We start from the raw sequence: 22,786 nt of genomic DNA on the forward strand, positions 1-22,786 counted from the left end.
AATTATATTTAGTCGACATTAAACATCAACGTCTGACAAAAAAATAATAAGTAAATACTATGATTTGATAGCCAACAGAAACAATGCATGCTTAAACTAGACTGTGTAGAAATAGGCCGGGACTGTGACTAGACTGGGAACCATATCTAATGATAAAAAGACAAGTCATAAAGTGTGAAACATCCCACACAATCTAACAATTATAGAACGAGTATAAATAAGTGAACAATTAAGCGGAAAATAAGATGTTTTATTCGGTTGGAAAACAGAAACAACCTTATGTTACATAAATACAATTCTTAGCAATCATAATTAAATTTGGAAAGGATAAAAACATTTTGTTGACGGAAATAAAAGCCACATTCCTTCAGTTTCATGAATAGATACTCTGACACAAGAGCGGTGCTCGTGCAACCTATCTTGCTGACGTAGGCGTGAAAGCTGATAGGAAACAGCCAATCGCCACTTCCCACCTTCTCTCTGAACCAATCAGAGAACTATTTTCACATATAGCATGTTAGACGCTCCCTTGGCACATGTGAGACCATGATGAAGAGGAAGCTGTGTTAAGCCGTATTTCTTAAAGACGTGTTTACATCATTCCTGCGAAAAACATTTTACAACATGAAAAAGAAGCAGACAGTAACAGAAGAGCCTGGAGAGGTAAGAGTTGTCTGATTCAGAGATATTCAATTTAGTAGTACGAGAGCATATTGTCAGTGTTGTGCTGTTGCTGAGAGCTTGGTTTTTCCTGCGATAACTTGTAGCATATAATTTGATCCACGTTTTTTGTCCAGTGCAAACCTTTACTTTTTTACTGGAGTAGTTTTTAAATGCTAGATATCAATGCTAGTACCTCGTTTTAATTGGAATATTCTGGAAAGTTACGTTGTTTCAGTGTGTAAAACTCACAATGAATATAGATTGTATACAGATTGAATACACACAGACTGAGCCTTTAGTTCTGTTAACGTGTATAATTAGGGCTTACAGTAAAGACAAGTATAATACAGAATTTAGTGTCTCAGCAAGTTGCTCTAAAGGCTCCAACTGTCCTTGTTAATTGGACACCTTTTTAGACCACAGTTTTTCTTTCCACTCAACTCCCCATTATTATACTTTGAATCTCTCTGAATAAATAGCTTCTTTGGCTATTGCGTTTTATGGGTTACCTCCTTAATAAAGATGTGAATGGCCGTTTGCTGGACAACTTTCAAGTCAGTGGTCTTCCCTGGCCATAATACAGATAATACAAAATTTATATATGAAAAAGTTTCTTTCAATTGTATATTATATATATATTTGTGTGTGGGAGACATCAAAGTTTTACTGGAGTAAAACATTTTCATGGTACTCTAATTTATTGAGATGCGTCTGTGTCAAAATATGTTGCAGCACGTTGAAGTTGATCCATTGTCGTTTGTTCTCCAGATGCCTCCATCTGATTTCTCTCTTGGTGATGGAGAAGAGCAGCTCGGTGCTCCGAACAAACCCAAACGGGTGAAATCCGGTGAAGAGGAGGAGGTGGTCTACCATCCGGTGAAACTGTCCCGGAATGATTTGTACAGACCGCCAACAGCCGAGGAGCTAAATCACCTAAAAGAAGCCGAAAGCCTGTTCCACTGCAGCCTTCTGAAGATGCAGGTGAGAGGCTTCTGTCCTGTTTCTCTCACTCTGAATCAGCCTGGAAGATCAGATTGTTTTTGTATTTCTGTTTTGATTGAGCCAGGCTCTTCATAAACCTTATTAAAATGTCTTAAGCTGACTGGCGACCAGTCAAGTCTGTCTTCATCCTACCAGTCAACTGGGTAGCTTTTGAATCTCACCCGCACTCCACTTTCTAATTCACTGCTCATGTGCTGTATGTTTTTTTTTTGTTTTTGTTTTTTTTTCCATTTTGCTCCAGGTTACAAATTATGTTTGCTTCAGAATGCTGATTCTGCTTGTTGATCCCAGTCTAAGTAGGGATTTAGATCACCGAGGAATGACGTTTTAATGTTACTGAAGTTATTGCAACGTAATAACTTTTTAAATTATGTGTTATTTTATATCGCTTAATTATGTGAACACATGCGAGCTGATGTAATTATATGTGGAAAAGCAGCATTTGATGCGATTACAGTTTAACGTATACTTTTAAGAAAAAAGTTTTAGTCATTTATGTCATTTTTAAGGTCTACATATTAAACAACATCAACTTATGATATTCCTGTTATTTTACTTCTATTTTTGCTTTAATTATGCATTTTTATATCTATTTAAATATTTCAGTATGTTTATTGCAGTTTTGAACAATTTGAACTAATTCCAACTTCTTTTTGCAAAGGTGTACATTCCATTTGAATGACTATGTCGGTGCCTATTTTGTGTAGCACTTTTCACTGTGTTTGAATGCATGAAAGATTTTTTTGTTTTATAAATAAACACTATCTTACACCTTTCATTAATAACAGATGGAGGAGCTGCTGAAGGAGGTTTCCCTGAGTGAACGGAGGAAACAGCAAATCGACTCTTTCGTTAAGACCGTCACCGAGCTGCTCGAGACTGTGCCGGTGTCGCCAAAGGTTGAGGTGTGTATTGTTGCGAGAAGTGAACAGGCTTCACAGTGAGACACAGAGTATTATCTCTGTTGCACGACTTAGGCTTGTCACACAATCTCTCACTCTGTGCTCAGGTAAGCGATTTGTCGTGGCTGTCTGGTGCAGTCAAGGTTCCTTTTCTCCTGGTGCCCAAAGCCACAAAGGGAAAGTTTCACATGGCCCCTCCGGCTTCTGTTGATCTGATCGGGAGCTACCCCCTGGGCACCTGCGTTAAGCCACACATCAAGGTGGACCTCGCTGCTACAATCCCAGCTGTAAGCCATCCCTTTAAAGCCTCAATGTTTGTTTGAGCCTTGACTTGATTATAGTTGTTAAAAAAATAAATAAATAAATCTTGATTTATTGACAATAGTTCATTTTGTTCTTTCCTGTTAGGATGTTTTGCACCCAAAAGATTTCTTAAACCAGAGGTATCCCAGGAAAAGGGCCCTCTATCTTGCAGGACTTGCCCAACACCTGAAATCCTCGTCTGATGTCGGGGAGTTGCGTTATTCCTGTCTCCATGGGAACAGACTCAAACCGGTCCTGCTGCTGAGTCCCCCTGGTAAATAATTTGAAATGAACAGCCTACCATATGAAATTCTTCAAGATTTTAATGATGTCGCTTATATTGTGTTGAATATACTATCTGAGATCAGATGTGTTTTGGTGACCTTTTGCTTTTGTTTTGTTTGTTTTTTTGGGGGCTGGGGGGGTTTCAGGCAAAGACTCTTCGAGCTTCACCGTCTGTGTTCATGTCTGCCCGCCTCCTGGGTTCTTCAAGCCCAGTCGTTTCCACCCCCAGAGGAATAACATCAGGACAGAGTGGTATACTGGACTGCAGGCTTCCAACGATGGTAGAGATGCCATTTATTTCAATTTAAATTCAATTATTTCCCATCTAATAACCACAACCTTTCCCCCCTGATTATCAGTAATTTGACTAATAGGTTCTGATCTGTCCATCCACTTTTGTGTCAGGTGTGACAATAATACAATTTCAGGGCATTTTAACCTAAAATGGCTATACAAGTTTGAATTTATTGCAGAATATTTTCTATGAGGGTCAGATTGATACTTTTCTGGTCAAATCCGCACTAGTACCACTGGCAGCATGTACCACTCGCCATGCTTTCACTGCTGTTGTGGCCAAAAATCTCCATATTGTTTTTGTCCAAAGGTGACGTTTTGGGTCAGATGATTGAAACTTTGACAAAGTTGCTTCTCCAACAGGACAAAGATCCAAAGCATGTGTTAAAACTCATTTTGGAACCGATAATGCAGATTTACACGAAGCTTCTGGAATGAACTCTACCATTTTCATGTGAATGGTCAAAAATCTGTATTTTGCCAGAAATTTGACTCCGACGGTGAGCAGGTAGTTTTCCTCAACTTCGTTAAGATTTTTCTGATTATCAGATGTTTCTCATTTACTTGTGTTTCAGAGAACAGCGAACCTCCGACTCCACACTACAACGGCTCTATTTTGGGAGATTTATTGCCGAGGGCTCACCTCCAGTTTCTGTCTGCCATCGGCTCCCAGTGCTCGGCTTTTTCTGATGGGGTAGCGTTGCTGAAAGTCTGGCTTCATCAAAGAGAGCTGGACCAGGTCGGCAGCTTGCACTACGTGGTTTACACGCTTTTCATATTGCTTATCTATTCCAAGATATGACAGCTGCATTTTTGTCAAAATGTCTTCTTAGGGTGCTGGTTGCTTCAATGGATTCCTCGCCTCCATGCTCTTGGCCTACCTGTTGATGAATCACCGGATCAGTAACACCATGACGGCCTATCAGCTGCTTCGAAACAGCTTGAATTTCCTAGGTAAAGTTAGTAGCAGCCTAGATCTGCCATTTTGGTTTCTGAGACTTAAATTCCACTGTGTGATTGTCGGGAATCCTCAATTCTTCTTCACCTTTTAGCCTCCACGGACCTGACTGTGAGCGGGATAAGCCTGGCCAAGGATCCCGACTCCACAGCTGTGAGAGAACTAACTCAAATGTGAAACGCTTCACTTGTCCAGACTTTTACTTTTCAAAATCTAATATTTTTCGTTTCTTCTTTGTCTTTTTTTTTTTTTCTTTTTTTTTTCTCCTGCAGCCGTCTCTTGCCGAGTTCCACAACGCTTTCCAGGTCGTGTTTGTTGACCCGTCAGGACATCTTAACATGTGTGCAGACATGACCGCTTCCACCTATAAACAGGCAAGTACTTCTAATACCAAAAGCTGGTCAAGTTACAGCGTTTGTGCCCAGTGATGTTAAGTGACCTGGCTTGACGTTTTTGGTGTCCAGCTGCAGCACGAGGCGTCGGTTTCGATGCAGTTCTGGGACGACCCAACGGTGGACGGCTTCCACTGCCTCCTCATGACTCCGAAACCAATGATCAGGACGAGCGACTGCGTCTTCCAGTACGTTTGAGCTCTTCCAACACAATCCATCTACAGTGCCCAGCAAAAGTGGCTTTTTTTTTCCTCCCCTATTTTGTTACATTACAACCACGACTACCATTAATTCAGCTGGGTTAAAATGAATGAATTAATTGAAAATCTGAATAAATTCAGAGTTCACCACCTAAATATTGTGAGTGAAGGCTCTGAATACAAATATGTGCCACAATTTTACATTTTTTTTTGTGTTGTCTTGCATTTTGGATAAAAAGTACATTAGTAGCTTGATTACTCACCTCAGTTATTCACTTCAGGATATTTTTTTTTAACTCAACCTAAGAAAAGAACTGTTCCATTAAACCCCCACTCAGGTTATGTGACTTGGTGAAGCTCCAGGTTACCTGTAAGAAACAGAACCTGCTCAGTGAGTCAATGGACCACAGTGGGAATTACGTCCAGACTGTGCTGCCGTTTCTTCTGGCGCTGCTCCAACAAGGACTCGGCCAAAGGATTCACCTCCTCACCCACTCCCTGTCTCCTGACCCAGAGGTTGGGCAATTCTCTAAGCCTAGTCGAGTAAAATATAGGCTAACATATGAGCTTATGTATCCTTTTTTTTTTCTCTCTTAAAGTGGTCTGTGGAGAGCGAAGCCCCAAAGTACAAGGCTCAGCCTCCCCTTTCCTTTGGTTTGCTCTTGAATCCAGAGCTAGCAGCTTCTGTCCTGGAAAAAGGCCCACCTGCAGACAGCCCCCAGGTAGCTATGGAAGTAATCATTTATTCCTCACTGAGGCTAAAGAGTTATGGTCATTTTGTCACCATTAAGGAGAGTTCAGATGTTGCAACACTCGTATGTAAAAAAAAAAAAAAAAAGTTTTTCTGTGCTTGAGTTATAGTAATAAAATTTTGAATTTCAAATGATTAAGATTTCAGATTGCATAAAAACCTTACAATAAACATTATTCTTCATTATTTCACATCAACACTAAAACTTTTCTTAAAGAGGAATTTGTGTAAATTCTTTAGGTGTGTTTAGTTAGTTCCCTTTCTTTCGAAATGAAACCCGATGTTTCAACTTTGAAAAGAAGAAACCGGTGTGCCGTCTCTCCGCCAGGCGGCTGAGTTCCGTCAGCTGTGGGGCTCTCGCTCCGAGCTGCGTCGCTTCCAGGATGGCGCCATCACCGAGGCGGTGCTGTGGGACGGAAAGAGCGCGTCCCAAAGGAGGCTGGTCCCCAAACAGATCGTCACACACTTACTGCAGCTGTATGTATTAAACTTTAACAGGGTTGATGGTAATCACTAATAGAAATGCGGCTGTTTAGTTTGGTTCACAAATTTCTTCCTGTTAATAAGGCCAAAGTAATTCATACTTCTAGCAGATTTATATTTATTTTACTACGTTTCTTATGGCTGGAAGGAATATTTAATATTTTGGAGTAGCCTAGCCAGAGTCCTGAAACTGTGGAGGGAATTAAAAGATTAGGGTGATGGCAAGGAGGTCTTCCAACCTCAAAGACTAGGAGCTGATGATCAGTGTTAACAAAAATCCCAGTGGGAACGTGCATAAAGCTGGTCAGCAACTATAGGAAGGATTTGATCATTATATTGCCAATAAAGTTTTTTTTTTTCATTAATTGAGAATGGTATATATTTTTAATTAAAATTTTCACATAGTTTTCCAGCCTTTTGAGACATACACACTGTGTCACAAAATACGTATGTCTTGGCTCTGAAAGGAGCCAAGAAGTTGTGAAAGAATTTAAATCTGAATCTGCCAGGTGTAGGAATAACTTTCAGCTTAACCACGTTACAATTCTAGAAATAGACAATGTATTTGTTTTTTCCTGTGGTTTTTATTCCAATTTATAGTCTGCAGTCTTATCCACTTTGTAACCAGATTCAGTTTTCTTTCGATTGAAAGGTTCTACATCACAGTGAGTTTTCTTTCAAAAAGTAAAGTCCCCAGAATGGTAGAAGTTCCACAGCTAGGCCAACAGGCTCCCCCATTTTTATTATTATAAACTCAACCTGAAAATGTGCATAGACATGACATACAGAACTACATTAATGGATGACAATAATCTACATTTCCAGTGGAGGACGACATTAAGATTGTTCCCGTTTTCTTAACGAAACGACATCTGTGTTAAATGACATTGCATCACTTTAGGCTCTCATTTCTATCTGACTGCTACCTGTAAAAGTGCAGGACTGTTTCAATGCTTTTGACAGCTTGATGCAAACTCAAGAGGTTTTCTTTTTTAAAGGTTTTTTTTTTGCAGTAGATGGACGCAAATAAAATGGCAAACTTAAGGACGGTTTCTTTTAAAGATGGTAAATGGTTAATCTTGGCTAATATTGGATTATATGCAAATTATATAATTCTTTTATTCGTTAGCCATCGGTTTTCCACAACTCTGAGAATCAACTTGTCTACAACCTCACTGTGACATGTCGTAAATCTTCTGCAGGTAACGGAATCATTTCTGGTAGCTTCACAAAACCTCACAAAAAATAAAATTGGCTCTTTGATCAGATCATTCATGTTCAGTCACAGATTCCAGTTCCTGTAATGTTAGTGAAAATAAACTGCTTAAGTTGAAGGTAAAACAAAAATAGGACTGCAGAATTACTAGGCAGCTGACTTCATATGTTGTTCATCTCGTCATCGTTTAACCAGCCGATTCTTTTTTTACTGCGGAAAAACAAAATTCCACCCAGTTAATTTTTAGTTTCATCCAATGACTTCAGACAGGTAGAAACCAGAGAAATGTTCATGTGGAAATACTTGAAATGCAACATTGGAGTCAAACCAATGAATTTAACATGTTTTCACCTTGCAGTGACTTTTATAAAAAAGTTGAGATTTTAATTTGCCTCTCTTTAAAAATAATGGTGCCGCTTTATTAACTATACTCATGTCTTGTCTTGTTGAAACAGATTCTGCTGCAGACTTTGAACTTTAAAATAAAGTTCTTGCACTTTATTTTTAAACACAACCACATTGAGTTTTCAGCAGCCAAAACGTATCTTCTGAACATGAATTTATTCAACAGATAAGGAAAAAATCATTTTTGACCATCCATCCATTTTCTTACACCATTAATCCACTGCTGCAAGAAAACAGTGCAGCCCGTTTTTGATTGTTGGAGAAAAAAATTCTAAACCCAGACTATGTTCTCATATGTAGCATTTTCATAAAAATTGCAACTTTAAACAATGAATTGTCATAGTTTGCATGCAGCAACTAACTTAATACTTTCATTACATCTCTGCTTTTTGCTTCTAAATTGTGCAACAGCCATTCAGTGTATCCCTGCCTTGCTATATTGATGCATTTCTGTTGAGAAAGACCATCATGTTTACATGCTCTGGGTTAAGCCTTGTTCGCATCACCGCAAAGCTCTGCCCCGCATCCGTTAACAAAGACGGCAGCGACACGCCCGGTATGCACAGGTACTCTCTCGCCAGACTAGCCAGTTTTGGGAACCTCGGTCCATTCAGCCTCCACCAGTCGAGGGGGTTTATGTCGAGCGAGGGAGCGATGTCTCTCAGGTAGTAATCTACCTGAGCTTCAGAGTCCGTGGCATAAGACGAGCTGTAGTTGTCTCCGAGAAGCAACATCATGGTGTTTTTGGTGTCGCTTGGTGGTTTTCTGGCTGTGGCCGTCTGGCTGAGGTCAGGTGTCACCTCAGTCTCCAGTTGTTCGTCTTTGGGGCTAGCTGCGCTGGCATCCAGCTTCGAGACGAGCTCATGCAGCTTCACCTTGGCAGCCAGCCTCCCTGCTGGCATCAGGAAATTGAGGTGCTTGTGGCGAGGATCCAGCATGGAGGCGATCAGAGCCGGGTTGGAAGCCAAATCACTGGAGTCCACCTGCAAATAGTAAAAATCACTTTAATAACTGTGCAAAGGATTTTTGTACTTTAAGGTAAAAATTGAGCTTTAAAGACAGACTACCTCCATGTGATCTCTTAGAGATTTCTGCACTGCGAGTTTGAAACTCGAGACTTGTTCAACGTCGTTTTCTTTTGGAACCAGATGCGTCTGGACGAGGCTGAACGTTATCGGGTAGATGTTTGAAATGGACACCTCCGTCTCGGCAGATATGACCGTCGTGGCCCATTTCAGAGTCGCCAGGACAGGCGTGAAGTTCTCTATTACTTGCCAGCAGTCGTCTCCAATCTCCAGGGTCTGGGCCTCGTGCTTGCTGGTGACTGTGCGGTCTGAGAGGACGGCTTTAATCGCCCACCGTTGCTCCAGCAAGCACTGGAACATGTCGCAGACCGTGTCCCACCTGGCTCTGTTGGACCTAATGAGCTTGTGCTGCGGTAGGCACATCTGCGCTTGCTTCTCCTTCAGGGCTTGGGCCGCCGGCGAGCTGTGGCTGAAGTGCCGGACCAGTCTCCCTGCGGCGGAGATGATCTGGAGAACGTCCTCGCTCAGGCCATCGGAGACGGCGAGCTGCAGCGTTGTGGCGAAGCAAGAGACGTAATTCCAGGTCACCTGGGCAACGCCCTGGGTTAACTGGATGCTTTCTTTGTCGTTATGCACGCACGCAGGAACTTTTCCTGCAATCATCCAGGCCTGTGTTGTACTGAACAGCTTCTCTGCGACACACTCTGCGGTGAGCTGGCCTCCTGAGGGCAGCTTGTGTGTGTGGAGCACAGCTGACTTTCCCTGCCAGTCCTCTGTTATGAATGAACAGGACACTGTCATGTACTTCTGAGATGGCATGGCTGTCCAAAAATCAGCAGTGAGAGCCACTTTCTCCACTGTAGCCAGCTGCATCCTGAGGTCTGCTGCCTTCTCGTGATAATGGCTTTCAATACTGCGCGTGATCTCATCTGCAGAGGGCACGTTATAGCTATGCACAATATCCGCCAGCAGCTCCCTGAAGCCGTCCCCGTCCACCACGCTGATGGGAAACATGTCCTTCTCTATCATGTTAGTGACGAGTTTAGTTACCTGTGCCTGCGTGGGCATGGCCACGCTGTTGTTCTGCGGGTTCTCCGTGTGCTTGTTTTTAATGTGGTACATCATGCTGGTGGTGCTGCTCATGTATTTCAGCTTAGTGTCGCATAGTTTGCAGTGGACCTCCTCGTCCACTTTGACGAAGACGTCCCACACGGAGCTCCGCTTGTTTCTCCTCCTCTCCGAGGGCTCCCGCTCCGGGTTGAATGCGCTCTCCTCCTCGGTGTCCGGAGCCCTCCAGCTCGGCGGCGTCTCGCTCCAAGAGCCCCTGGCTGCGGACCGCAACGGAATGGACACGTGGTGCTTCGCGGCCATGTGGGATATCATGGTGCTGGTGGCTCCGCCGCAGTACTTGAGTTCGGCGTCACATTTCTTGCAGCGGACGAAGTTCGCGCCCACTTGTTCAAAGTAGCTCCACGCGGAGCTCCGTCTCCTCACCGTGCGCTTCATCCTTTTAAATCAGAATTTAAAAGCCAAACTCGCCGTGGTGACGCCCCCTCTTGCTGCTTTAGACGGCTCTGGCAAACAAAGGAGTTAAACGACCAAAGGCTTCTTTTTTTTTTTAGCAAATCTTCTGTTTACGGGTTGTATTTTAAAAATGAACAACAAAGCCTTTTTTGTTTTTCTATCAGACACGCAGGTATCCCAGAGTCCTGTGTGCGTTTTGTCGGGACCATGGTAGATGACGTCATCACAACAGGAAATGAGGTAAATATTTGAGATTGAACCATTTTTTTCATTACAAAAGCTGCAAAGCCTTAGCTTAACTCGAGTTTGTTTGTTTTTTTATTTAAGTGAAATTTATTTATAGCGCACATTTCACAGTACTATGCGGATATGTTTATCAAAATGCATCTGAATGTTACAGATGGCATTAAATAACGATTACAAATAATACTGTCCTATTATTTTTGCAGCACTATGACGAATTGATGCTTTTTGTTTTAAATGATTGACAATATTGGTAATGTTTTAATTATTTTTGTTTTAAGGTTAATTTTTTGTTGTTCTTAGTGTAAGAACTTCCTACTGACCAATGATATTGCTTTCGTTATGTAGCACTTGCTGCCAGTGCATGTTAGTTCAATTGGATTTTCTTTCTGTATATTATTCACAATAAAATATTTGTGTGAATAAGCCAAAAAAATAAAACCTTTTTGTTGGCTATTTGTGTTTAGATTCGTCCAGCTGAAAATCCAGTATATATCTTAGTTCAAGAAAGTCCTAAAGAAAGATAAAACATATGTAACAGAATACTTGTGCTTGTATCTGCCTTTTAGAACAATTTCCAGTGTTTGCTTTATTAGATTTATTCAGATCAGATTTTTGAAAGTCTGCTCCTTGTTGTGCTTTTTAGGTGCCTAGTACTGGGGAAGAGGAAAGTTTACTTGTTGTGCAGTCGTACGATGACCTGAGCAGGAAATTGTGGAAACTGGAAGGTCTGCCACTTTCTATTACTGCAGTCCAAGGAGCCCACCCTGCCCTTAGATACACACAGGTAATACTTGTCATCTATAATAGCAAACATCTCTACTACTTTTTTTATGTTTAGATGAACTTTGCTTCTTCTGTAGTTCTAACTCTTGAGCTTTGCTTTCCAGGTCTTTCCTCCAGAGCCAGTGAGGCTGGATTATTCCTTCTTTGAGCGAGAAAAGACTTGTAGGTTCTTGGTCCCAAAGGAAGGCAAACCTTGCCCACATTATCTCACCCCCATAACAGGTTGGTGCAGCGACATCCAGCAGTTGATGAAGAAGTTTTCTGTTGTCAGATGGTTGTGTAATTTAACCTGGGCCTTACTTGTTAGTTCTGACTCTTTTTCAAACATGGGCATAACTTGATTTCTTCTAATCAAACATGAATTTTACCTTAGTTAAAATTCTTCCCAAAATGCAGTTCCTTTAACTGTACATGTCCCCAACTTTTTCTCTTTAATGTATTTTAATGGGATAGGTCAGCAAAAGATATAATTTGTGTGTGAAGTGGAAGGAAAGGATTTTACTGGTTTTCACACTAATTTTTTCCTGTTTTTTTTTTTTTCTGTAATAAGAGTCTAATATTGTAGCTTATCTTTGTACCCAGGTCCTCATCTGTTACGCCCATATGAAAGGTGGTGTAACCCATTACCTTCAAATGGGTAATGGGTTTCGTTAGACTATATAATTGGTAGATGGTCTACTTGTGTGCAATTTTTAATCTCAGAATAAATGAGCACATTTATCAGAGAACCAACCAAGAGGGCCATGATGACTCTGGAGTAGCAGACACTGCACAGCGACCCCAAATGTCTAGAAGTTGTAATTGCAATCAAGGGTGGTTTTACAATGTATTAACTCAGGAGAACTGAGCATTAATACACTACACTGTTTTGATTTTTCATTATAAGAACGTATTTGTAACCCAGCATTGTTTTCCTATGTGCTATTTTGTGTTGAACTCATAAAACTCAAGTAAAACACACCAGTGTTTGGGGTTGTAATGTGGCAGAATGTAAAAAAAAAATAAAAGTAAGGGACGTATATACTTGAATACTCCTTGCTTTCTTACTGTTTTTTTTTGTTCTTACAGTTATTTGTCACATGGAGGGGAGTGGCAAATGGCCTCTTGACCGAACTGCAATCCGCCACATTCGAGCTGCTTTCCACATCAGCCTGGCAGAGATGCTTAAGAAGCACCACGACTATACCTGCTCGCCCTGTCCCACTCACGTAGATGTGTGGAAGGTATATACTGCTGCCATTTTAAAGTTCTATTGAAGTTTTGCTATTTGGAGTTATGTAGAGTTTGCTTCCAAAATTATTATATCTGATCAAAATTGCTGGCTGAATATCATAATTTGTCTGTTGTGTTGTTTAATAAGTGGCATAATTTTGTTTTTAAGCATTTTTTAATCTTCTTTTTGCTTCCAGGATGGTTTGGTGTTCCGGATCCAGGTGGCGTACCACCGCGAGCCTCAGGTGCTGAGGGAGAGTGTGAATGCTGAAGGCCTGCTGGTTGTCAGGGACAATGAGGAGGCTCAGGTTCTGGAGATGACCACTGTTCACAAACCCCTCCTTACAAGCACGTTGCATGGGTACGTTTGTCGAGTTTGCATTAGAAACTTGAGTTTAGAGATCTTTCATGTGTGTCTTTTTTTATTATTATTTTTTAAATGTCTCTTGAATTGGTTATGTGGTAGTTGCAGGTCATTTCTCCTTCCAGTTTCTTCACTGTTGTCCTACATGCTGCTCACGTGTATCTGCTTTTCATCTCTTTTGTCGTTGTCGTTGTTTGAAGTCTCCAGCAGCAGCAGCCGTGTTTTGGAGCCGTGTGTCGCCTGGCTAAGCGCTGGCTCGCGGCTCAGCTCTTCAGCGAAGACATCACAGAGGACACGGCGGATCTGCTGGTGGCATCGCTTTTCCTGCAGCCTGCCCCCTTTACTCCTCCAGGGTAAACGCTAGTACTACTTTTTAATCATTGGTCTAACTCTGTCTCCCAGCAGTTGGCCTGCTTTGTTCAGTAGGTCATGTGAATGAATTTCTCCCTCTTCCGCAGCTCTCCGCAGGCGGGTTTCCTCCGATTCCTTCGTTTGCTCTCCGCCTTTGACTGGAGGAACAACCCGCTGGTAGTCAACCTCAACAAGCAGCTCACAGGCAGGTTCTCCCTCACACACACACACCCCGTTTCTCAACCGCAAAACAAACCCCCGGCCGACCTCTTTCTGTTTACACTCCCGGCATGCTTTCACATCCTCCCTATATGAGCCGATGTTTCTATGTCAAGTTGAATTGTTGTTGGCCTCTCTGTCACGTGCAGCCGCAGAGTACACAGAGATCAAGAATGACTTCACGGCCTCCAGAGAGTCTCTGCCCGTCATGTTTATAGCAACGCCTAAAGACAAAAAGACGTCTTTGTGGACCAGACGGGCACCCAGCGTGCAGGTCAGCAAAAACACAACATTTAACAGGTTTTATGAGAAGAAATGAGTCAGGCCAGGCTGGATACTTAAAATGCATGTGTATATTTTAGTTATTTTTCACATTTTTTACAGTGGACAACTTTTTCATTAGACTTTTTAAAATATGCTGAGAATTATAAACAGCGGTGGAGAAAGGAGTTGCACGTCCTGGGAAGTGAGCAGTCACATAGTTTTCCAATCCTGGATCCTTTTCTTAAAGCGCACTGTTCTCCCGGATCACACTGTAAATAACGCAACACAAGTTAGAATAGAATATACTTTATTGATCCTCAAGGGAAAAAATGAATCATTAGTAAATGCTTTTTAATCAGACTGAGTTGTTGCATTTCTTACCGCTGGCAGATAGCTGTGTTTTTTTCTTAGAGCTGGGAATTGATTGTGTTGAAGTCTTTCCAAAACCTGATGTAAGTCATTGATCTGCAAAACCAGAATTTAATCATTTAAGCTGTAAGATTACTCCCCTCTTCGTAATAGCATGAACCTATGCCAAAGTAACGAGCATCAAATAAAGGCGAAAGCAAAACTTGTAGCTCACCAGCTGCCTTTCGTTGCCATCCTCTGTCGTAGTGAAGTAAGTTAAATATTTCGTTTTGTACTCCTGTCCTTGAGTCTGAGCGAAGAGTCCAGTGGCACAAAGTTGCACATAAAAGAAAAGCGCCCAGCAGCCTCCCATAGTGACCCAGATAGGTTTCCTGTTGCTCTCCAACAAATGCAGTCTTAATAAGCGAGCTTCTCTTTTATACCGCCTGCAAAAAGAGCAGGATCTTAGAGCTGTGACGTGTTTACAGTGATGTCATCGTGAGGAAATGGCACGGTATCCTCATCTAGTCTTACAAAGAGGTTTGCGGAATATCCTTTTAGTGTGGTCTGACAATGATAATTTTAGATAGACTGCCTAGCTGTTTCCCTGGTACTGCAGTTTTATTTACATGTTTATTACATATTTGAAATGTTTATTTCTATTCATTATCTTATGTTTGATAACTATTGAAAATCAATCATTAATTCTCTCTGAAAATATGAATATTACGTAAAACATATTAAACAGACATTTTTTCATACTGAAATCTGGCGACACATGTACTTGGAGTGAAATGTGTTGATTTGACAGTAGTTCATTAAATGGTCATGGATACCTCCCTCAGGCAGGATAAGACACACCAAAGGTCAGCGCCAAAGAAGATTCTAGGTCGGTATTCAAATGTTGTAAGACAACCCACATTGCCACCCTGCATAGTGCTTTATCCAAGCATTTTAATGGAATGTTGAGAGGAGAGGAAAAGTGTGATAGAAGCAATCCTTGAGAGGATTGCTAAAGAAACTCCATTGGAGTCTGTGCTTTAAGAATCCCCTCACACAGGCGAATCCAGGACATTCTGTAGGAAGCCATCCTATCTGATCCAAGTCCAAAGTCGTGGCACTTCATGCTTACTTCTGCTGAAAAGCTTTATGTAAATGCTTATGTAGACTTGGCACATGTCCACATTGACAAAAGTACCAGGATTGAGCTTAATGTCTTCTTGGACACTAAGCAGGACTCTCAGGAAGAAGATGATTCATCAAACCAAACGATACAAACAAGCTGAATGCTTCCATTCCACCTCAGCAGATCTGGACAGGCTGATCACCTGCATGCCAGATCTGGAATACAAGCCCCAACCAGTTCCTGAGGGGACACTGTGCACACAACATTGACACAATGAAATTTCTATTGCAGCTGTTCGGGCCTTATAGTTTAGTTTCACTTTTTAAATTGATTTTCTGAAAGTTGTTTTTAATGATGTTCCAATGTATTGATGTACAATATTTACAACTCTCTGATACAAAAGATATGAAATGGAGTTTTGTTTTAGACAAACACTCAAGGAAGTTGAGCACATCACAATCGTTCATCCCCGTAGAAGAAGTATTTCAGTTTGAATTTTGATATTGAACTCCATTTTTGTGATCGAAACGATGTTTATAGAAACATTTCTATACCTTAAGGTCACAAATGTGGATAGGATATGCTGCAACAGGCACGCTTAAAGTGCTGGTCCAGGCCTGTGACTGCAGGTTTACGTCTTTGTTAGTAATAGAGAACATATATGCTACAGAGTTTCTCAAAAGTGAGGCAGCTTTTAAACAAAAAAGTGAGATTCTAAGCCTATTTATTAAAAGCCATGCTGTTGCAGATTTCCAGGGGGCACGGGGAAAGAAAAAAAACAGACTGAGTAGCCTGTTTACTCCCAAACTGATTCACACTTGCCCATGTGACTTAATTTAAAACTAGCAAAACTCTTTGATACCCAGATGTTTCTGCAGTTTTTCTAAAACACCACTAGATGGAGCTCATTAACGAATTATTCAGTAATCAAGAAATGTTTAAATGGCTCATTAGTTTTAAACATAGCATAGATATCAGAACCTAAAATATTCACTTAGGCAGAATTTCTATCTTCAAAGCTGATTGATTTTTAATCTTGCTTTGTAGTGTTTTAAAAAATGATATTTTTGAGGGAGAATTATTCTTAAATTATTTTCTTTTCAAAATGTATACATATGTTTGATTAAAGGGACATTTTTCATTTCTTAAGTCACACAGTCTAAAACAGCAGTAAAGTAGAATGTGATCTTTTTTTTTTTGCTTGTGTTGCTTTTTAGCATCCAATTATCTTTATCATTCTGTGTGAGTTTTTTTGTAGTTGTCAATTTGAGTGCTAATCAACTCTTATGGAAACTGATAAAAGATGTATTTCAGTAGAACCTCTTTTCAGTCTAGAACGTCTTTGTTTCATGCAACTTCAGATGCTTCAGCGTGTGATTACAGTGGCTGCCGAAAGCCTAAAAGTTCTGGAACATCAGCTAATGGACGGCAGCCAGATGCAAGATGTCAGGGTGGGTGCCTGGATTCAATCACAAGCACACTCCTCGTAGACGGTTATTAAAATGGATGAGTTCTGACTAGAGACACACACCCCCTTAATGCTTTTTGTTTGTTCTCCCTTGCGCTTTAGGTTATAATGCGTCCTCCACTTGATGCCTATGATGTCCTAATTCACCTGAACCCGAAGCATGTTCCTCTGCTCAGACATGCTGTGGACCCTCCAGCTGTCACGTTCAGCAGGGGAGTGATGAGTAACGGTGCGGATCAGGCTGGAGGAGCGTTCCCTGTCGTCGACTACAACCCTGTGTCTCTCTACCTGACAGAGCTCAGAGTGAGTCCTAAACTGCCCTGCAGACATATTTTTTCCCTTTTGACTTTGATGGGAAAACCCAGAAATATTACGGGATTGATCAAAACAAAACAGTTCAAGTAAAAGGTGCTTTTTGTAGAAACATGATGACTTTCTTCCTCTTTCTCCTCAAGAGAAGCTGTATTTGTGGAGTTTTTGATTAAAAGTTATCCCGTCAGTAGACTTTTCCACCTGAGCGGTGGATCTGAGCAACTCCTACAGAGTCGTCATGAGCCTCTTGCCTGTTTCCGTTATCAACCCTGTTCCTTCATGGCTTATTATCGGTTTTAAATTTTAGGTTTTCCTGTGGTGAACAACCTTTTCCCTTAACAATTGATTGAGATTAAATTACACACGTCAGCTGGGCTTACTCTAATTAGGTATCTTCTGAAGGCATTTAGTTTCACTGGAGCACATCTTAGGGGATCCAAGTAGAGCAATCGAAAACACACCACACTTAAAAATTTTTGTTCATTCAAAGCAATTAAATGTAACAGATTCCATCAAGGTCATAAATATTAAATACTTTGTCTTCTTCCTCATAAAATCCTAATGAATTATTTTTTAGTTACATTTTGTCCAAATTTGAAAAGTTCAGTGGGCATGAATACTTTTTGCAGTTGTTCCCAGAAACCCGAGGGTGATTTTTCAGTAATGCTTCTCAGACTGCATGCATTACACTTTTCCTCGCATTAAAAAAACCCCAAAAACAAACACGTTTTTGAATATAGTGTTTTAATTTTGTGAAAAATATGACCACATTTCTTCATCTATTCCATTTTGCTTTTACAGGAGGCGTTTGGAGACCTGGCCCTCTTCTTCTGCGATCCGTATGGTGGAACAGTGATCTCAGTCTTATGGAAACCTAAGGCTTTTGTCCCTGCACCTTTTAAAGTAAGAACCCTGCCCACCATATCTGCCATTAACGAGTAACATTGTTTTCAGCTGTTGGAAAAGCGTTTTGCAGTCATCCTTGTGTTACAATTTGTATCATTCTGACTGCCTGATGTTTTGACATTTCCTTTCAGACGTCGCACATGGCGGCCCGCGGCGTTGAGGTGACAGGGGAGGAAGTGAAAACCATTCCCAATGTGGAGGCAATCCTGGAAGACTTCCGAGTGATGGGAAAGGGCTTGGTGAAATCAGTGGAAGCAAGAACTGAGAAATGGATGTTTTAGACTGAAACGCCACTTTTTTTTTTCTTTCTTTTTGAATATCTTGAATAACTTTGTCTCCTTAGCAGCCGACGTTGTAATTCCGTTTCTTGGAAAGACAGCCTACATGTTTGTTTTTTTGTAAGGCTGTTTCATGTTTTAATAAATTTATGTCAACCTTTTGGCTTTAAATGAGATTCTTGTCACCATTTCAAACATTGGCGTGTGGTGTTTTTAGGGTGATATGCAGGACAATTTGTCCTCCGAACTTGATGTTGACATTGACATCCAGGCTTTTTTTTCCAGGGTGGAGTCTTATACAAGAAGTGTCCAGACCAATGCAGTTTCATTACTCACTGTTTACGTGGGGAAAACTGTATGTGCTAATTCCACCTACATTCCTAATGCTCTTTACAAGTAGACCTTGAACGCCTCTCCTGATCACTCCTTTGATTTATCGGAGCAGATTATGACCCTGACGAGGCTCGGCGCAATACTGGGAAGTTTAGAAATGCATCTGCACATGTTTTGCACCGGTGCGATTGTGAAGAACTTCAGAGAGCTCATTGTTTTTACCCATCATGCTGCATTTCTTGTGCAGTTCCTTGGTAATTATTTACCAAAAACTGGTGGGGAACAGATTTTTTATTTATTTATTTACTTATTTTTTTATAATACTGACCAATTTCCACCTTCTGGAGATTTTTGCACTTTCTTTGCTTAAAGCGTTCAACATCTGTTCTCTGTTATTCCACTTTATTAATCACATAAATCGATTCTTGTGTGGATTTCTTTGAGTAGATCATTTATTACATATATATGGTACTAACTTCACGTTGATAGGCCCGTTAAATGTACATTCAGAGACAAACCTCGACGGTTTCAGACCTTATCTCATGTTTGATTTTTAGCTTTTGTTATTGTTTCATATGCCAAGCAATAATAAAAGCCAATCCAGAGAAATGTGGCCAGTTTTGATCTTTATCCAACTTATTTGGAGCATTTCTCATTGTGAGACTATGGAATCATTCTAGATCAAAAATCAAATGTATAAAGACTGTAAAAGACTGTAAATTTATTATTAATATTATTGTTTTGATTCAGTTAACTTTAAAAAGAGCGTGCAGTAAGGCAGCAAACAACCCGGCTGACCTTTCGTCAACCGAGTTGTCAGTTGAACTCACTGTGAAGCGTGTAATTTTCTAACTCAAACTGGATTCTGTTTTGTTTTTTTCGTTTGTTTGGTGATGTATTACGTTGAGCATTGTTTTTGATACACGTCGTTTCAAACAGAAACTGTAGTCAACGCACCGTCAAGCAGAGACATGTGTAGTTGGTGGTTTTAGATGTCTTGCTGTATGGGATTCGAGGAAATGGCTGCTCCCTCTTTATGCTTTCTTGGAAAAATATCAAGGTAGATAACAGCCACAGCCCTCAAGGCACAGCTATCATTCTGGGCCATTAGCTTTAATCTTTCAGCACAAGGCAGCTTTAATGCCCTTATGAATGAAACTTCGAAAGATCTATTTTGGCTTTAGACTGATTTAGTTTGACAAGCATTTCTAAGAAATGACTCAAAATGTGGCCGAGGATCGTGCAACCATCAGATTATCCATCCTACAAAATCATGCTGACTTGTAAATAATAAGGCTGGGTTTCTGTTGGGGTAAATGTTTAAGTTTTTTTTTGTTTTTGTTTTTTTTATATATAAATTAAAAACTAAATAAGTGTATCACAACGACTGAAAGCCTAAATAAAGTTTTAACAGGACACAGATGATTTAGGCAAAAGGGGGGGAAGATTCAAAGGAAATTAATACGAAACTAAGCCCTTTATTGGGATTTCCAATAAAGGTGGGTTTTGAGAAGGGACCTAAGGAGGGTCTCTGCTTAAATGTGCTTCATCATCTCAAACCCTGAGGGTTCAGACTTCACACTCTCAGCCCTTTAGCTGACCTCTGAGAAATAGATCAAACTCCTGGATGCAGCTTGCAAAGTACGTTCATGTGCAGCATTATGGAGTCAGAGCCAGGAAGGGCCACGGAGAGCCTTACTCCGGAGTGAAGCAGTGTGTGGAAAATTGATTCTGAGACACTGTTGGAACCAGAGTGAACAGACTAAAATTAAAGCAACATCTCCTGGCTCCTTGGCTAAAACAAAAAAAAAAAAAAACGCTCTACCTTGAGCTCCTCACCATCTGGACCCGATTAACATGTTTTTGGTTGAGACAGGTAAAAATGCTGCTGCAGTTTTTTTGCAAGAACGGTCAGATAAAAGCTTTTGAACTGAATTTGTTTTGCTGCTGTTTGAAGGGAGAGACGTCACCTTCACAGAACAATCCTGTTGTATTTGAAGACTGGAAACAGAAGGAGTCAAAACCTGGGTAAAGTTGGCCTCACAAGTTGTTCATATGCTGATATATTGTCACAAAAGTCAGCATAGCTGTAAAGCAGTGTGGAGAGGATACGCTGTTTTTATTTTCTTATTGCATTTTCATCATTTCTTTGCATTTTAGGTTAGTTCATTGATTATTGTGGGCTTTTCCGTCAGTAACAGAGTGATACTAACTTTTTTCTCACCTTCTCCCATTTGTTTGGTGTGACATGGTTGGCGGCAAAGATTAGGAGTAAATCGGAGAGGTTTCATCTGGATATCGAATTGTTACTGATGTATTAAAAGTTCCTAACAGAGACAAATCATGGATTATTCTAGAATTATTTTTTTGTTTGTTTGTTTTTTGCTTGTTTTATTTTTTCCAACTTTGATTTCCAACAGAATTTTCCCACAATGAGGTTTTGAAGCTCTTTACAATACTGAAGAATTACCCAGACATATGTTATAAGGTCTGTTTTTAATAGTCTCAAAAGAGATTCCTCCCTGGGGAGAAACTGCAACGGTGATCTAGACGATTCACGCACATTCGCATAATCCAGAACATTCCTCGACAGGAGGAGGACTCTGGAATGTACCACATGTAAACAAACGACCACATTCCTTCTTAAACTTTCAACACTAATCGTATTAGGAGAATTTATTCTGCTGAGTGTTGAACAGGAGCGAGAATTGTTGTGTCTCACATGGACATTGATATTTCTTAAACGACAAAATATGAACTAAATATGAATCTTTCAAGCAGCTGGTGCAGGGGAACGCTTCAGCACCTCGGGTTTCTGAGCAGATTAAAATGAACCTGTGGAGCCTGTCGGCCACGGGAACAGACTCAAATATGTGGACTGAGCAATGGTCTTAGGCAAAGGTCTTAGCAGTGTGGTGTTTGGTTTCTGAAAATGGCTGTTGTGACAGCTGGTGAGACAACATGCTGGTGGGTCACTTCTTAGTGTCTCTTGGACGTTTGCTGCAGCCAGCGGTGCGCTACAGTAGAGTCTGCCAGCTTGAAGGCTTTTCATTGTCCAAGAATGCGGGAGCAATCTACAGACAGCGAGGGCTTGATTTACCACTCAGACTCAAATTTTGAGGGTTAAGGTTAAGGTTAGGACTAAGTAAGCCTGTTTTGGAACATCTCAGATTATGAGGTTCTGTGTTTGCTTTTGTGCCCCATCCAGCGGAAAACTCCAGCAGGCACAAGCGCAATTTGCTACCACGATGCGAATCAGCAAGTCCAAGCCTGAGGCTGTTGTCCCTTATAAGGTGAGTTTGGTAACTCCCAACTTAGAATAAATTACGTACGCCTTCATGAGATGTGTTTTGGCCCCCATTCATGAAGAAATTGGTAGGAGAATGACTAGATAATTATAGAATAACTAAAGATCTGAGCAATGATACTTGTTAAACAGGAGAGAGGAGTTCACAGCATGCCTGGAAACACCTTCTGGTGCGAGAGTGGTCTTGTTATCTAAAAAGGGGATCAAATGAGAGTCGATGTTCTGCTATGCAAAAGGTCATCTAAATGGGTTCCAATATTTCATCAGGACACATTCTGGACGTTTCCCAAATGAAATGGGGATCAAAATAGACCAAGGAAATGTCTTGCCTAGCTTCAATGAGCTACGCAAGACATTATTATTAAAAATAATTGAAGTTCTTACTCATTTTGTTAATGTGAAGTAAAACTTTAAGTAATGGCATTTATGTTTTACTGATATCAACCAACTGAATATCACCTGTATTTCACATCGTGATGTTACAACTGACTATTCAAATGACCATTTGACTATTTTTTTTAAGTTGGACATAGCAATTTTTTGTTTTGTTTTGTTTTATTTGACCAAACTTGGCAGTTTTTCTTCAAATAAAGATCATTTTTAACACAGTACAAATTTGACCACAAAATTCCAACCTAGACAAATTGATGCGACTGCACGGAGATGATTTGCTGCAGTACAAGACATGGGCGTACTTAATGCATCCTTATTGTTGTGTATCCTCAGTTGTACACAGTTCCTAGAATTTGTTCCGTTGACATTCCAAGAACTGACGTGTGCTTGTATTCTTTCTTGCTAAGACTTGATTTCAGCGTCCAATCCCTCTCCTTGCTGCCTGAACTTGCTTTTTCCAAGAACTGAGACTA

At 40.7% G+C, this 22,786-nt stretch overlaps 3 protein-coding genes across 3 annotated transcripts; 1 reads left to right on the forward strand and 2 right to left on the reverse strand.

Annotated features, from left to right (window-relative positions):
• Positions 1-500: 500 nt before the first annotated feature.
• On the forward strand, positions 501-18,451 carry nol6 (nucleolar protein 6 (RNA-associated)). Its single transcript, XM_015000410.2, has 26 exons — positions 501-663; positions 1,432-1,644; positions 2,454-2,570; positions 2,675-2,854; positions 2,976-3,144; positions 3,302-3,436; positions 4,025-4,188; positions 4,283-4,403; positions 4,502-4,560; positions 4,680-4,781; positions 4,872-4,987; positions 5,338-5,515; positions 5,599-5,721; positions 6,079-6,227; positions 10,568-10,643; positions 11,293-11,433; positions 11,537-11,654; positions 12,501-12,655; positions 12,842-13,005; positions 13,209-13,361; positions 13,467-13,564; positions 13,728-13,852; positions 16,678-16,767; positions 16,887-17,087; positions 17,898-17,999; positions 18,134-18,451. The coding sequence occupies exons 1-26, from the start codon at positions 625-627 to the stop codon at positions 18,281-18,283; spliced, it is 3,438 nt and encodes a 1,145-aa protein (XP_014855896.2). The 5' UTR covers positions 501-624; the 3' UTR covers positions 18,284-18,451.
• Positions 7,992-10,598, reverse strand: LOC106925866 (E3 SUMO-protein ligase ZBED1-like). Its single transcript, XM_015000411.2, has 2 exons — positions 8,922-10,598; positions 7,992-8,837 (listed from the first exon to the last, which is right to left on the reverse strand). The coding sequence occupies exons 1-2, from the start codon at positions 10,383-10,385 to the stop codon at positions 8,289-8,291; spliced, it is 2,013 nt and encodes a 670-aa protein (XP_014855897.1). The 5' UTR covers positions 10,386-10,598; the 3' UTR covers positions 7,992-8,288.
• Positions 13,910-14,644, reverse strand: LOC148157705 (cocaine- and amphetamine-regulated transcript protein-like). The gene is made up of 3 exons (XM_088008951.1): positions 14,426-14,644; positions 14,224-14,307; positions 13,910-14,111 (listed from the first exon to the last, which is right to left on the reverse strand). The coding sequence occupies exons 1-3, from the start codon at positions 14,561-14,563 to the stop codon at positions 14,004-14,006; spliced, it is 330 nt and encodes a 109-aa protein (XP_087865077.1). The 5' UTR covers positions 14,564-14,644; the 3' UTR covers positions 13,910-14,003.
• Positions 18,452-22,786: the final 4,335 nt, after the last annotated feature.

Source organism: Poecilia mexicana, unplaced genomic scaffold (genome assembly GCF_051168715.1).
Source record: "Poecilia mexicana isolate PSO_F unplaced genomic scaffold, ASM5116871v1 scaffold_9, whole genome shotgun sequence".
In the NCBI taxonomy this organism is placed as follows: Eukaryota; Metazoa; Chordata; class Actinopteri; order Cyprinodontiformes; family Poeciliidae; genus Poecilia; species Poecilia mexicana.